Genomic DNA, 16714 nt, shown 5'->3' on the forward strand with positions numbered 1-16714 from the left:
TAAGGATTATTAGCGGACGTGCAGCAGTGTCGTGGGAATGTAAAGTGTGATACAATCTTTAATGTTTTTTTTTTGCAAGACTACAACTGTAACTTGACAATCATCATAGTCACATAGTGTGTGTGTGTGTGTGTGTGTGTGTATATGTATTTGTGTGTATATAAATACAAACCATAAATACATAAGTTGTTGTTTTTTTTTTTTTAATTTTCTTGCCATAAATAGTCTCTAAAAAGACACAGAACACATAAGTGACAGCGTGCAATAGTCACTAGGAGAGTAATTTGGAGAACTCCATCCTAGAATCGTATCTCCCTCGTATATGCACACATGCCTCCAACCCACCCTGTTCAGTCTCGCCCCACTAGAGGTTGTTTCTCCTAGAGGTTTATTTAGGAGACTTTCTCTCAATTTGTCCTCCTTCAAGAAGGCACTCAAAACTTACCTGTTCCTAAAAGCCTACCAACCTTACACCTAACCCCCTCATCTCATCTCCTCCACCTGCTCTCTCCTCCCAGCCCCCCTGTTCTCTCCCCACTTCTTCAACTTGCTCCCTGTGTGCCTGTGTTCTGTCTACCCTCCCTTAGGATGTAAGCTCATTTGAGCAGGGCCCTCTTCCCTTTGTTCTCTATACCTGTTCTTCTGCTCTGTCTTTACTGCATCAGCCAGCCTGGAGTCTCTGAAGTTTTGGTATTTTTTGTTTACTGTGTGTAATGTTTCACCTTGTTTAGTCTACTGTTTGTGCTGTGTACGGCGCTGCGGAACTCTTGTGGCGCCTAACAAAGGATGATAATAATAATAGGCAAACATTGCTTGAGAGGGTGTCTCTTAACATCTTGCCAAGCAAGACTTGTTATCTAGATGGATTTCAGATACATGCAGCGTTCCACTATAAACACATATGCTAAATAAACATTTGTGGACCCCATGTACCACCTGATGTTGAAAAACTTGCACATGGGGCTTTAGCAGGGAAAGTGAGCCCCCTCAGCTGCGGGCCGGCCCATAGCAGTCACACACCCTGCACCTCTGTGAGTTACGCCCTTGTTGGTGATAAAGATTTTATGGCTGCATTAATCTTTTGGCTAAGGACACAATAGTATTTTTTTTTCTTTTTCTATGCATTTATGTAGGTTTTTCATCCCCCATTATTTTGGAAGTTAAACCAGTTGCAAAGTAAGAAATACATTTGTAAGGGCATGTTTTCATAACAACATGTCTGAATAAATAATGTTTATTTTAGCAGAATGGTGAATCCCTAACTAAAGTGGCTCTCCATACAAATTAAGAAAAGATTTTAGCAGCCAGAAATATGTTGAAAATAGTAGGATTCTCTAAGGAGAGCTTGAGGTTAATTCTTTTACATCTCGAAAGCTCCGTTAAATGCCAAATCCAATATACAACAAGCAGCTTATGTTTATGCAACTTGTCTGGCTCAGGCTTCTAAACAGCTTCCTCCAGGTGCAAAACCGAGGCCTGGAAAGCCATGTCTATCACATTCCCCTAAAATATGCTGCAGTACGCTCCAAATATTTACATTAGGTGTTATGTGCTAGAGCTTTTACATGGTCTGTGATATGGATGTTTCAGATAGGAATTTAGGGTACCTCATACTATAGTAACATGTACCTGTTAGTAAATACATACTGTGGGCCTGATTTAAAGTTGCACTTATGTACGTTTTGCGCAATGTAATGATGCGTATTGGTTCATTGTGCACAAACTACACAGCGTTGCATGAATCTTGCATTTGAAAGGAGGATCATGGACCTTGTAATACGTTAAATACGTGTCTTAAAGTTTACATTTGTATAGACTGGGTGCAAATTTTAGAGTTGAAGATGATTGTCAAATCTTTGCTTTGGTTGTGTTACATTTAAAATTACATGTATCGTACAATGAGTGCAACGCAAAATACAGATGTGGAACTGCAGGAAGACAGACGCATATTTGCTCATACGTAAACTACATCATTATGTGCAACTGTAAACCAGGCTCTCTGTGTGTAAGGTTTCATCTTTGACACCCTGGCACTCTCCCGAAGTTGTGGACCTACAAGACACTGCCAGCTCATGCTGGGGATTGTAGTTCCTCAACAGATGGCGAGAGACACCATTTGTTTCTTTCTGCTTCAGGTTTTACTTGATCTCCAAGTAAATGATTGCCTATTTGTCATAATAATGCAAGAAGTGCTCATCCCTCCATTGTTAATGCATATGCAATAAAATCCCATAGCAACCCAACCAATCTCTTGTCCATCACACCCCAAAAGAGGAACAAGCCATCCCTCACTTACCAATCACTGATTGTAGATGTTTCCACATTACCTGTTCACACGCAGTCAGGGTTGTAACCAAGAATCGGCTGATTCGGCGATAGCCCCCCAAATGATGGGTTAGTACAAAAACAATAGCTCAAACCAATGTAATGCAAGTTGTCTCATTCCCAGGGAAAGTAATGGGTCACTTTCTTTGTGCAATTTGTCTTCTTTATAGCATGTAGAAGCTGAATGAGGCCAGTCCTATGAATAACATGGATGAATGAGCTCATGATAAACTTCACCTCTGAGCCTATCAGGCCCTACACCCCGTTTTGGTAAATCACTTGTACAATTTACACTGACCAGTGCGTGCATTCATACCAGTGTTTTATTAGCATTAACACCCAAAAGATACAATAATCCCCTCATGGCTATCCTATACTCTACATTCCAAATCAACAACCCCCGTATGAGAACATAAGTGTTGTATGACTCTGTCCTCCGTCGTACTCTTCTTGTTTTCACAGTTGTTTTCTACAAAACTGTACATGTTTTCGACTTGTCCTGTCCACAGTCTCCTCCAGCTTTTTCTGTGGCTAATAAAGAAGTAAACAAAAGTGGAATGTTAGTAACAGGCAGAGGGGGTGCAAGTTATATATCCTTGCTTCAGTAAATGCCCCTGTGGTTGCTGATTTATGAGTTAATTCCAGAATTTGAATGTTTACCATAAATCATTTTTAACACCCCCCCCCCCCCCCCCTGCATATTCCTAATTATTTGTTTTGACAGAACATTAAATTCAAACTATTCATAAAGAAGGAAATGTCCCTCTAGCAGGATGGAAGCTGTCTCTGACCTGCTAAGCACAGCCGGATCATAAATGGGATGGTGACTTGATTCTCTCTGCCCAACAAACAAGTTTGCTAATGATTTCACAGACCTGTGTATTTACAGTGCTCAATACAAGTTTTCATCTCCTTAATGGTCCCACATAAGTAGTCTTATTAATGGGCTATTTAGTCCACAGTGTAATATTAATTTCAATAGACCATAAATAAATAACGTTCTTTTATACTGCAGAAATATAACTCCATGGTAATTGCCTTGGGTAATGTATCCCAGCAGCATGCACAATAAAATATCCATTATTAACAATAAATGATACTTCTTATTTTAATGGGTTTGGTGTGGATATTCCAGAATGTGATTTAAAGTTTGCGTTGGAACACTGTGGATGATGTAACCACACAGGGTTCTTTCCACTTTACTTTTGAAGTGCAGAAAGTTTAGGCGTTGCTGCTTTACATCTACCACAGGGGGCTAATTGGCTCATGGTTTATCCATGTAGACATCCCAAGCACTGTGTAGGAGTAACATCTGATCCATCAAACAAACCGGTTGCTGAAATCCAATGTATGCAGCAATTTTCAGTGCACACTGATTCCCTACACCAAGAACACCTATCTGTAGTGGCACACACATGTACACATTACAACTGCTAAACGTTGTCAATTAGGATTGTTGGGAGATCAGATTTTTTCCAATTCTGGTTGATCAGGCATCTAGTTGCAGTGAGACCATGGCCAGCAATTTTTCAGATCAACCTAGGTATTCAAGGTTGTATACAGGGTAGAAGATAGGAGAGATTTGTAGAAATTTCTTTGTGCATATGGAAGGTTTGACAATAGCTTCACGGATACGAGCTCATTCCTCAGGTTCGAAAGACTCACCTATGTCCACATCCTATCATCACTCATGAGGTTCTTTAGATGGTAAGTCATGCAGCAATGAGTAAAAGGGGGAAATGAGACCTCTGGAGAAGGATCTACTTAGACAAAATGTTTCTAGTAGGGGGGAAGAATGATAGGAGGCAGCGGATTTATCTGACAATTACATAGTTGGTGGATCTGAAAGTATTGGTAAAAGGAGGCAGGTGGAAGGAGGAGGCGATCACCAAGCTCTGGTGAAAAAGCACAATGGAACTATATCTGAAAGGAACCTGAATTTGTGTTTAGTTCAGTCTGAGAAGGCCTTGGGGTCAAGACCCGGATGAAAGAACGGGTTGTGCCACAAGGGAAACATTCTCTTCTGATTGTCTACTAGTTTGTTGAATGCACAAGCGCAATATTTTCAGATGGGGGAGGTTGGAGCAAAGAGGACAGATCTTTGGGGTCCAGCCAGAACAGGACATAGGGCAATGATGTGCAATAAATCCACTTCAACATTAACATCATCAACTATTATGTAGGTTGGCATGTGCACGAACTGCTTGGGTGAGGAGTGAAGCCAAATAGTATTTATGTAGGCAAGGGATACCAAGGCTCCTGTTCTTAGTGTCTAAAGAGTGTTTTCTGATGGACCTGTGGACGCCTCCCAGACCATATACAAGGGGGAATACTTGACTGAATGTCTCTGAGAGTGGTGGAAGGAACGCAGACTGGCAACGTCTAGAACAAGTAGAGCAGCCTGGGGAGCAAATTCACTTTCAACAGCTACAACCCAGGAAATAAAATGAGTTACAAGTGTTTTAGGTCTTTTTTTTAATTAGCAATCAAGGGAGGTAAATTAGTCGTGAATAATCTGTTGTAATTTTTAGTTGGGTGGAAACCCAAATACTTAATTTTCTGGGGCTGCCAATTAAACTTGAAGTGTTGTAAATGTTGCTGAATATCAGGTGGGGTGTTGAGGGCGAGAGCCTCAGTTTTATCTTCATTGATCTTAAAATTTTACATTATACCACAGTCCCTGATCTCATTCATTAGAACTGGCATCAATACTTGAGGGATCATAGGTGTGAGAAGGACGTTGTAATGAGGAAGTTTGTGGGCTCGAGGACCAACTGGGATACTTGAGCTATTCATATTATTACATAGCGGCTCTATCATCAAGGCAAAGAGGAGGGGTGACCAGAGACAGTCTTACCTCATACCATTATTAACTGGGAGTGAGAGGGAAGAACAGCCTTTTGCTAGCACCAGGGCCGTATGAATAAAATATAAAGAGGTGATACCCTTGAGGAAGGGGAGTCTGATCCCAACAAACTCTAAAAAGATTTTTCTGCATCACGGGTCAACACCAGAGCAGGGAATACATTTTTTTTGTTTGCTTGCTTTGTAAATTTATGTGAATATTTGTGTGCTTCTATGAACTTCCTTTACCTAGTTTGTTGCACTGCAGTAGTGCCCTATAAATAAACTTAAATAAAAAAATGCTCCCCCTTCCCCATTAGTTGCTGCCCCTGAATTCCTCTGCATAAGTCAGTCTATCTTGTTAATAGCCACAAACTGTGGAAATAGGTTTTCTTCTGTAGGTGACACCTTATTTGTCTCGCAGAAGAGTTTTTTGGGGTTTTTTTTGTATGAAATTGCAATTTACCTATTTTTGTTATAGATTAAGGGGTATATTTACTAAACTGCGGTTTTAAAAAAGTGGAGATGTTGCCTATAGCAACCAATCAGATTCTAGTTATCATTTATTTAGTACATTCTACAAAATCACCGCTAGAATCTGATTGGTTGCCATAGGCAACATCTCCACTTTTTCAAACCCGCAGTTTAGTAAATATACCCCTGAGTGTTTACAGATTCGTTTGGCTGCTTGTATTACAACAACTAACCACTAGGGGCACCAAAGGCATCAAGTATTAAACTTTGATAGGCTGTCCCCTTCCTTTCCTCAGGCAGCTTCTGCATTCTCATTGGAGCAGCCAATCAGCATACATAAAAGCTATATCAATTTTACAGCCACCGGCTTAATTAATCATTTTACATTTCCACTATAGTAATTCAGCAAATGTTTACTGTGTATATTCTCTGCCAGAAAAGAATCCATTGAGGTTACAATGACCTGTTCAGCTTGACAATGTCATAGAAAAGAACACCGGTTTATTAAAAACATTTATAGGAAGCATAACTAAAAAAAATCTAATTTAGATAAACGATCTGAAGATAACTATCTATATCTGATATATTTATGTTTTCATGATAATTTGGCCACTAGATGGAGCAGTAAACCTACAATCTATGGCTAATGCCTCTGCAGAGGAAGCAATATGACATCTTAGTATTTCTATGCTTTGTTGCATGTATTAGTATACACTGTTATCTGAACTATGTATAACTCAGCATTTACAAATAAATAAAAAGGAAATAAATCAATTCAGTATATTTTTCCTGCAAAGACATAGGGGTATATTTACTAAACTGCAGGTTTGAAAAAGTGGAGATGTTGCCTATAGCAACCAATCAGATTCTAGCTGTCATTTTCTAGCATGCACTAAATAAATGAGAGATAGAATCTGACTGGTTGCTATAGGCAACATCTCCACTTTTTCAAACTAACAGTTTAGTAAATCTAGCCCATAATGTGTGTACCTAATCCAATATATGCTATCAATGTAACAATCCTGTTCTTGGTTTGAAATATTTTCCTGGGAAGTGCATACAATCTGTCAGATCTGTTATTGGAGTTTCCAATACTCGTATAAAATGTCATCTTGGCAGGTTGCTGTTTTCACCGGCTACATCATTCCTGGAAAAACAATGTTTATATTTATCATTAATCCTGCTGTGGAGCTAGTGATTATATACAGCGGGAGATATTTATGTGTCGAATATAATTAGATATCTGGTATTAGTCAAAGCACTGACACCTCTCCGAGTCAGCATGATCATATACAACTCATAAGGTGCGAGAGGATATATAATATATATATATATATATATATATATATATATATATATATATATATATATATATATATATAAGACTGGTGCACTTGTAACTGTAGAAAAGGTGGCAGATCTGTGTGTTTTCTAGTACAGTTTAGAGAAAGGGAAGCAAATGTGGTTGATCGCCATGGGTTACAGCAGGGTTTCCCAAACCCACTCTTCAGGGCTCCCTCACAGTACAGGTTTTCCGGATCACGTGACATAATTAGGACCACCTGTGGATTTGTTACAATGTGTCAGTCAGTAATGAATACACCTGTGCTCCAGCAAGGAGATATGGAAAACAAGCACTGTTAGGGAGCCCTGAGGACTGGGTTTGGAAAATCCTGGGTTACAGCACCTTTGTACACAGTTACCTGTGTGCCTGTATATTGTTTGAGGTCTTTTCTTGCTGTCTTGTACAGATCTGACAGTGTTTTGACTGAATTATCAGGCTTTTAATCACATTCTACAAACAAATGTACCACCTGTTCTTTGGACTTTGAATCCCTTTGATGAGATTCCTGGTTCTTTAGACCATGACCTGAACTAGTGCTGCCAATTACCTAACCGACTGAAACCAATTACATAGCCTAATGATGGAGCAGCTGGACAGCACCCAGTTGCTGTCCTATTAATGTAACAAATTCAAATTTACATACAATAATATCACATAAACCAGATTGTTGTTACAGTATGATTAAACGGCTGTCTCGCACCAGTATTACTGGCATTGTATGCAAATGAGCGGAATACAGTAGAACTCACCAGGTATCATGGCATGTTGGTGCAAAATTTGCACTGAACCACAGAAGCCAATCAATAATTAGCTTTTATCTGTGCAATATAGACAGTGAAATCAAGCATCTGAATGCTTGCTATAGATTAATTCAAATTTTGCAGTGAAGTGTGATGTTTAAAAATGATATTCCAGCCACTTGCTTTCAGGAAAGCAATGGAAAAATCATTACACAAATGTATCTTTTTTTTTTTTTTTTTTTTTTAACGCAGTGACGAATAGACCGACCTTTTTTTAAAGTTCTTTAAAGAAACCAGTTTAATAGGTTAGCAATAATAACTTTTTGATAAAATGGGTTTTCATCACTAATAAAAACAAACCCTTTCTGTATGCACAGTGACAATGAAACACAATTATACAGAAGGGATGTGCATCCTTTAAATTATGTCATTGAATCTTTCTCTTCCAATCTGAAGTCTCCAAAGAAACTGGGTCAGATTCATTAGACCCATAAATTGCATTCCTCACCCATACCCCAAATTTCCTGGGTCCTGACTGGTTTAAAACCTGCCCACTGAAATTATGGCAAATTATAGTTTTGTTTTGTATAGACCACAAAGGACTTCAGAACAAGTTTTCAATCCACAGCTTAATGGGGTACATTTATGGAATTTGGTGCAAAAGAAAATGTTGTAAATAGCAGCCAATAAGATCTCTGTTTTCATCTTGTAAACTACACAAGCAAAATGACAACTGGAATATGATTAGTTGCTCTGTGTATAAAAACCTTTAGCCTATTTTTAAAAAAATAACCGCACGCATTCAGCCAACAAGGACCACAGTACTGCTCCAGCATACACTACACTCTACAAATGTTCTCTGTAGTACCCTGTGTCTAGCAAACATACCCCTCTGCTATACTAATGTCATTCATAGGCCCCTTCCTCAAGATGCTGGGACATAGTGTTATCTACCAGTCATGGCTGTTGTGGTATTGAAACCTTTAATAGTATATAAATATTTCCTACAAACAGCACTATGTCTACTTAAGCTATTGTAAGTCAAAATGGCAGTAATTTTGCTACCGTTCAACTGTTCCTGGCTCAGTAAGAGATGTCTAGTATCAAGTCAGAATTTGGATTGCAATGGCTAGCAACTCCTTAGTCACATGGACCCATGCATGTGGGTCTGATAGTGGTTTTACTATTTCTACCAAATTAGTGGTGGCACATAGAACATTTGCTGAGAGGTGGAGGAACATGGAACATTTGCTGAGAGGTGGAGGCACATGGAACATTTGCTGAGAGGTGGAGGCACATGGAACATTTGCTGAGAGGTGGAGGCACATGGAACATTTGCTGAGAGGTGGAGGCACATGGAACATTTGCTGAGAGGTGGAGGCACATGGAACATTTGCTGAGAGGTGAAGGAACATGGAACATTTGCTGAGAGGTGGAGGCACATGGAACATTTGCTGAGAGGTGGAGGCACATGGAACATTTGCTGAGAGGTGGAGGCACATGGAACATTTGCTGAGAGGTGGAGGCACATGGAACATTTGCTGAGTGGTGGAGGAACATGGAACATTTGCTGAGAGGTGGAGGAACATGGAACATTTGCTGAGAGGTGGAGGCACATGGAACATTTGCTGAGAGGTGGAGGCACATGGAACATTTGCTGAGAGGTGGAGGCACATGGAACATTTGCTGAGAGGTGGAGGCACATGGAACATTTGCTGAGAGGTGGAGGCACATGGAACATTTGCAAGGAAATTAGTGATGCACATGGAACATTTGCTGAGAGGTGGAGGCACATGGAACATTTGCTGAGAGGTGGAGGCACATGGAACATTTGCAAGGAAATTAGTGATGCACATGGAACATTTGCTGAGAGGTGGAGGCACATGGAACATTTGCTGAGAGGTGGAGGAACATGGAACATTTGCTGAGAGGTGGAGGAACATGGAACATTTGCTGAGAGGTGGAGGCACATGGAACATTTGCTGAGAGGTGGAGGCACATGGAACATTTGCTGAGAGGTGGAGGCACATGGAACATTTGCAAGGAAATTAGTGATGCACATGGAACATTTGCTGAGAGGTGGAGGCACATGGAACATTTGCTGAGAGGTGGAGGCACATGGAACATTTGCAAGGAAATTAGTGATGCACATGGAACATTTGCTGAGAGGTGGAGGCACATGGAACATTTGCTGAGAGGTGGAGGCACATGGAACATTTGCTGAGAGGTGGAGGCACATGGAACATTTGCTGAGAGGTGGAGGCACATGGAACATTTGCTGAGAGGTGGAGGCACATGGAACATTTGCTGAGAGGTGGAGGCACATGGAACATTTGCTGAGAGGTGGAGGCACATGGAACATTTGCTGAGAGGTGGAGGCACATGGAACATTTGCTGAGAGGTGGATGCACATGGAACATTTGCAAGGAAATTAGTGATGCACATGGAACATTTGCTGAGAGGTGGAGGCACATGGAACATTTGCTGAGAGGTGGAGGCACATGGAACATTTGCTGAGAGGTGGAGGCACATGGAACATTTGCTGAGAGGTGGAGGCACATGGAACATTTGCTGAGAGGTGGAGGCACATGGAACATTTGCTGAGAGGTGGAGGCACATGGAACATTTGCTGAGAGGTGGAGGCACATGGAACATTTGCTGAGAGGTGGAGGCACATGGAACATTTGCTGAGAGGTGGAGGCACATGGAACATTTGCAAGGAAATTAGTGATGCACATGGAACATTTGCTGAGAGGTGGAGGCACATGGAACATTTGCTGAGAGGTGGAGGCACATGGAACATTTGCAAGGAAATTAGTGATGCACATGGAACATTTGCTGAGAGGTGGAGGCACATGGAACATTTGCTGAGAGGTGGAGGCACATGGAACATTTGCTGAGAGGTGGAGGCACATGGAACATTTGCTGAGAGGTGGAGGCACATGGAACATTTGCTGAGAGGTGGAGGCACATGGAACATTTGCTGAGAGGTGGAGGCACATTGAACATTTGCTGAGAGGTGGATGCACATGGAACATTTGCAAGGAAATTAGTGATGCACATGGAACATTTGCTGAGAGGTGGAGGCACATGGAACATTTGCTGAGAGGTGGAGGCACATGGAACATTTGCTGAGAGGTGGAGGCACATGGAACATTTGCTGAGAGGTGGAGGCACATGGAACATTTGCTGAGAGGTGGAGGCACATGGAACATTTGCTGAGAGGTGGAACATTTGCTGAGAGGTGGAGGCACATGGAACATTTGCTGAGAGGTGGAGGCACATGGAACATTTGCTGAGAGGTGGAGGCACAAGCCACATTTGCTAAGAAATGAGAGGTGGAGGCACATGGAAAATTTGTTGAGAGATGAGAGGTGGAACATGGATAATCTGCACGGAAATTAGTGGTGGAACGTAGAATATTTGCATGGAAATTACTGGGGGCACATGGAACATTTGCTGAGAAATTAGTGTGGGCACTTAAATCTAGACAAAACGATTTTCTTTGGATGTTTTACATTAAACCATATAAATCTGGTATTACTTCCTTTAAATACATTATAATTTACGCTTTTATTCAATGGTTTCACTAGCCATACATATTTTTTCATAAAGATAATAGCCTTACAAATAGTATCAGAGTTGCTTTAATGTTAGTACTGAAAAGGAAATCTGATCCACAGAGCTCTTTCAACAGTAATTAAGAGGAACAATACATTTTTAAAAATAAAGAAACAAGTCTTCTGCTATTTTTTATGCTTGAAGTTAAAGAAAAATTCCTTTCCAGAGCACTGTCAAAATAACAATATTTTAACTGCACTGTGCGCTAAAAACCAGGAAATAGACAACTTTATATGGGCCTGGTAGACTATTTAAATGCTGTGGTTGTAAAAAACTGCGGACATAAAAACAACTTTTTTGTTAATGTAAAATTCACAAAAGTTTCCTGGGCATTTTACTGCGTTGATCATGTTATTAAAAGTTATTTTAAAAAGTTTCCATGGCTTATTGGTTGCTAGAATAATTGTGATTTTATTTTTGTGTGTGTGTGTGTGTGTGTGTGTACATTTTCTAAGTTTGAGAAATGTAGGTCTACATCTACATTTATAGTTGAAATATTGCAAAATTCCACCCCTCTTGCTCCCCCTAATCTGAATTATGGGGGGACCCTTTCTGGAATTCCCTCAGCTGTGCTGTTGGGGTCTGTGATTCTATTGGGTCTCCCTGTTATTAAGGACCCCTGCTGTATGTCCCCACCTCCCCCCAGATACCAGGTTGTTAATACTAATTTAGGTCACAGATGAGCTTCACACAAGTGTAGACCCAATCAGTAACTGAGCAGTGACAGGTTAAAGTAAACTTTTAAATATGACAAATTCATAAGATTTCTTTCATATGGGAATTTGGCTGTGAGTTGGTTATTTTTAAGACCACTTTCCACACTATAAATATGAACATTTTATGAGTTTAATGTTAATATCTAGATAAAGTTCCAAACCAACCTGATACACTGATGTTACTTTGTGGTTCTGTTATTCTAGTCTATCATGTAAGCTGAAGGTATCACTTTTGCTATTACTGTCTAAATTTGTGGTGGCACATTTATCATTTACGGGCAATTTAGTGGGGTCACATGGAAAATCTGGTGAGAGGTGAGAGGTGGGGGACACCTGGAATATCTGGTGAGAGGTGGAGGCACATGGAATGCTTGGTGAGAGATGAGAGGTGGGGGACACCTGAAATATCTGGTGAGAGGTGGAAGCACATGGAATGCTTGGTGAGAGGTGGGAACACATGGAATGCTTGGTGAGAGATGAGAGGTGGGGACACATGGAACATCTGGTGAGAGGTGGAGGCACATTGAATGCATGTTGAGAGATGAGAGGTGGAGGCACATTGAATGCTTGAGAGATGAGAGGTGGGGACACATGGAATGCTTGGTGATAGATGAGAGGTGGGGACACATGGAACATGAGGTGAGAGGTGGAGGCACATGGAACATCTGGTGAGAGGTGGGGACACATGGAACATCTGGTGAGAGGTGGAGGCACATGGAACATCTGGTGAGACGTGAGAGGTGGAGGCACATGGAACATCTGGTGAGAGGTGGAGACACATGGAACATCTGGTGAGACGTGAGAGGTGGAGACACATGGAACATCTGGTGAGACGTGAGAGGTGGAGACACATGGAACATCTGGTGAGAGATGAGAGGTGGGAACACATGGAATGCTTGGTGAGAGATGAGAGGTGGGGACACATGGAACATCTGGTGAGAGGTGGAGGCACATTGAATGCATGTTGAGAGATGATAGGTGGAGGCACATTGAATGCTTGAGAGATGAGAGGTGGGGACACATGGAATGCTTGGTGATAGATGAGAGGTGGGGACACATGGAACATGAGGTGAGAGGTGGAGGCACATGGAACATCTGGTGAGAGGTGGAGGCACATGGAACATCTGGTGAGAGGTGGGGACACATGGAACATCTGGTGAGACGTGAGAGGTGGAGGCACATGGAACATCTGGTGAGAGGTGGAGACACATGGAACATCTGGTGAGACGTGAGAGGTGGGGACACATGGAACATCTGGTGAGACGTGAGAGGTGGAGGCACATGGAACATCTGGTGAGAGGTGGAGACACATGGAACATCTGGTGAGAGGTGGGGACACATGGAACATCTGGTAAGAGGTGGAGGCACATGGAATATTTGGGGAGAGATGAGAGGTGAAGGCACATGGAGTGCTTGGTGAGAGGCGGTAGCACATGGAATATTTGGGGAGAGGTGGGGGACACCTGGAATATCTGGTGAGAGGTGGAGGCACATGGAATGCTTGGTGAGAGATGAGAGGTGAAGGCACATGGAGTGCTTGGTGAGAGATGAGAGGTGGGGGACACCTGGAATATCTGGTGAGAGATGAAAGGTGGGCGCACATGGAATATCTGGTTAGAAATTTGTGCTTTTCTTTGGCTGTTATACATCAATATAAATCTGGGATTACTTCCTTTTAATACATTATAATTTACGATTAAATTTAATGGTTTCACTATCCATACATATTTATTCCTAAAGACAATGGCTTTAAAACAGTATCGGCGTAACTTGCTCTAATTTTAGTACAGAAAAGGAAATCTGAACCACGGATCCTTTTTAACAGAAAAGATATATATATATAGAGAGAGAGGACATTTCAAAAAAGAAAACATGTCTTCTGCTATTTTTTATATTTGAAGTTATAGAAAAATACCTTTTCTGAGCTTTGTCAAACATTATATTGGTGTGTGTGGCTAAAAACCAGAAACATAGTATTTTATATGGGCCTGGTTGACTATGTAAAGCTGTAGTTGTACAAAACTATTAGTATATTACTGCCTTGAAGATGATGATAAAGTCATTTTAAAAAGTGTCCATGGCTTAATATTTGCTAGAATAATTGTGATATTTGTGTGTGTGTGTCCAGGTATCCTGATAAATAATAGGCAAGTATCCTTTTAATGGAAAGTGAAAATCATTAACCAATTAAATACTGCTTTATGTTCTTTTTTTATTTACTACGAATATTTTAACATTGGTGTGTCACCAATTGGTGTGTATACATTTTATAAGCTTGTGAGAAACTTAGACCTACATCTACATTTATAGTAGAAATACTGCAAAGTTATACAATCCTACTCCCTCTAATCTGAATTATGGGGGACTCTTCCTGGAATTCCATTTGATGCACTGTTGGAATTTTGGATTCTATTGGTTCTACCTATTCATATAACCCCTTCTGTACCTCCCTCAGATGCTGAGCTATTAATGCTAATTAAGGTCACAGATTGGCTTCATATACGAGCCGAAGGTGTAGGCCCAATCAGTAACTGCGCAATGACGGGTCACATTTGCTAGTATCTACTATAAAGTTGGAATTAGATTTAAGCTAAGCTCCAATGGGACAGGGACTGATGTGAATGAGTTCTCTGTACAGTACTGCAGAATCAGTTCTGCTATATAAGTAAATGGTGATGATGATGATGATGAAAGGGTCTTATTAAAAATCTTATTACCGTCAACTTTTAAAGTTTGACAAATTCAGAAGATTTCTTTTGTATGTGAATTGGTCTTTTTTCTGCATTCTAAATATGAACATTTTGTGAGTTTAATGTTAATATCTAGATAAATGCAGGAAAACATTTGTTTTCATCACCATCATCAGGTATTTATATAGCACTACTAATTCCGCAGCGCTGTACAGAGAACTCACTCGCATCAGTCCCTGCCCCATTGGAGCTTACAGTCTAAATTCCCAAACATACACAGACAGACAGAGGGTCAATTTTGATAGCAGCCAATTAACCTACTAGTATGTTTTTGGAGTGTTGGAGGAAACCGGAGCACCCAGAGGAAACCCATGCAAACACAGGGAGAACATACAAACTCCACACAGATAAGGCCATGGTCGGGAATCAAACTCATGACCCCAGCACTGTGAGGTAGAAGTGCTAACCACTAAGCCACTGTTCTGATTTTGTGATAAGCTACAAATATAGGTAGTGCATGTTTATGCTGATTAGAGAGAATGCACAGTGGAGAAAAATGGAGCGACCATCCCATCATAAGGTTCCCCTAACGTGTTTTTACTGTTCAGCTTAAGATCCTGTTACTAGATATCTGTGTTCACCAGGAGGAGCACGACTAACACCAACACTGTGTAGTGTACAAGACTCCTGTCAATCAGAAAGTTGCAGTCAACCTGTGTATTCAAAGGGTGCATTTACCTTTGTTCAGTTGGGACCTCAAGTATCAGTCTGCCATTGTTCTGTTATATATCAATCAGCGGGCCCCCAAAAAAGATTTTAGAACAACATTTGGGGTCCTACCCATAGTTTGCATAACTCTGATCTATCATATAGGCTGAAGGTAGCTATTACTATCTATGAACAGGGTTTGTTGCCAACTTAAAGGGACTCCAATAACAAAAATGACACCTTCAGGCTTTAAAAGACTATTATGTTCCAAACAGAACACAGTCAAACCCCATTTTACACTGCCTGATATTTCATGCCCCTCTTCCAAATTTACCAATGCATCTCAAAGAGCGTCACACTGTGCCTTTGGCCCACCCACTTGATGATGCAGATGGCATGGTGAGGGGTGTGGTGTCATTCATGGGAATGGCATCAAGTCACACCCATCTCTTCTTTTTATATCTGGCATCTGTGTGTCCTGGTATCCAGATAAATAATAGGCAAGTATGCTTTTAATGGAAAGTGGAAATAGTTAACTAATTAGATACTTTTAAATTAAATACTTTTTTATGTTCTTTTTAAAGTCACCATGGATATTTTAATATTGGTGTGTCACAAAGAATCTGGAACATAATAGATATGTAGATATGTATGTGTGAAATAATAATTAAAAAAAAAATATAAAAGGAAATTCAGCCTTATAACTTATGATTAAAAAATAACAATAGCTGCTTTGAAATACAACCAAAAATGAAACACAAATTCAGTACTTATAGAAGTATTTGCTAAATTTCAGCTAACTTACCTGGGTCCCCCGACATCCCACGTGCCCAACACAACTCTCCCGGCTCCCGCTCCTTACACGTTTTGAGTATAATTATTCTTTACACCAATTGCTGTTTGCACACGTTGGGCTGTACCATCCATTACACACTAGTTCCTGGGATATATGCTACTTAAATATTTCAAGTGTAACCTAAAAATCCCTTTAGTTTTTAGTGCCAGTCCCAAAATTTTCCTGTATCATGTACACAGTGGTGTCATTTTGTGGGATAGGCAGAGGTAGATGTTCATGCAGCCTATCAGTTCACCAGGAACAGTGACAACACGGAGCCAAGATCAAGACATTCGTACCATGAGCTGAAGTGAGATACTTGTCTTAGGTGGCACCATTCCAGGGACAACACAGATGAGTTTCACATTTATTGGCCCCTGCATACCATCCTGGAGTAAGTGTATACTGCTATGTGC

General features: G+C 40.7%; 1 protein-coding gene and 1 long non-coding RNA gene across 3 annotated transcripts in view; one reads left to right on the forward strand and one right to left on the reverse strand.

Moving 5' to 3' along the window:
* Positions 1 to 2606: 2606 nt before the first annotated feature.
* The window catches only part of PDE6C (phosphodiesterase 6C), a 70925-nt gene continuing 56817 nt past the window's right edge, over positions 2607 to 16714 (reverse strand). Inside the window, exon 22 of the mRNA XM_075216134.1 lies at positions 2607 to 2856. Coding sequence (XP_075072235.1) covers positions 2795 to 2856 — 62 coding nt within the window. The 3' untranslated portion in view covers positions 2607 to 2794. The remainder of the gene's footprint in view (positions 2857 to 16714) is intronic.
* LOC142160218 (uncharacterized) lies at positions 10996 to 13620 on the forward strand. 2 transcript variants are annotated; one of them, XR_012693100.1, is made up of 3 exons: positions 10996 to 11066; positions 12418 to 12453; positions 12484 to 12783. It is a non-coding gene; the product is annotated as an uncharacterized LOC142160218 (long non-coding RNA). The 2 variants fall into 2 exon arrangements; XR_012693099.1 differs by lacking the exon at positions 10996 to 11066 and adding an exon at positions 13548 to 13620 and having other exon boundaries at positions 12391 to 12453; positions 12484 to 12613.

Source organism: Mixophyes fleayi, chromosome 6 (genome assembly GCF_038048845.1).
Source record: "Mixophyes fleayi isolate aMixFle1 chromosome 6, aMixFle1.hap1, whole genome shotgun sequence".
Taxonomy (NCBI): domain Eukaryota; kingdom Metazoa; phylum Chordata; class Amphibia; order Anura; family Limnodynastidae; genus Mixophyes; species Mixophyes fleayi.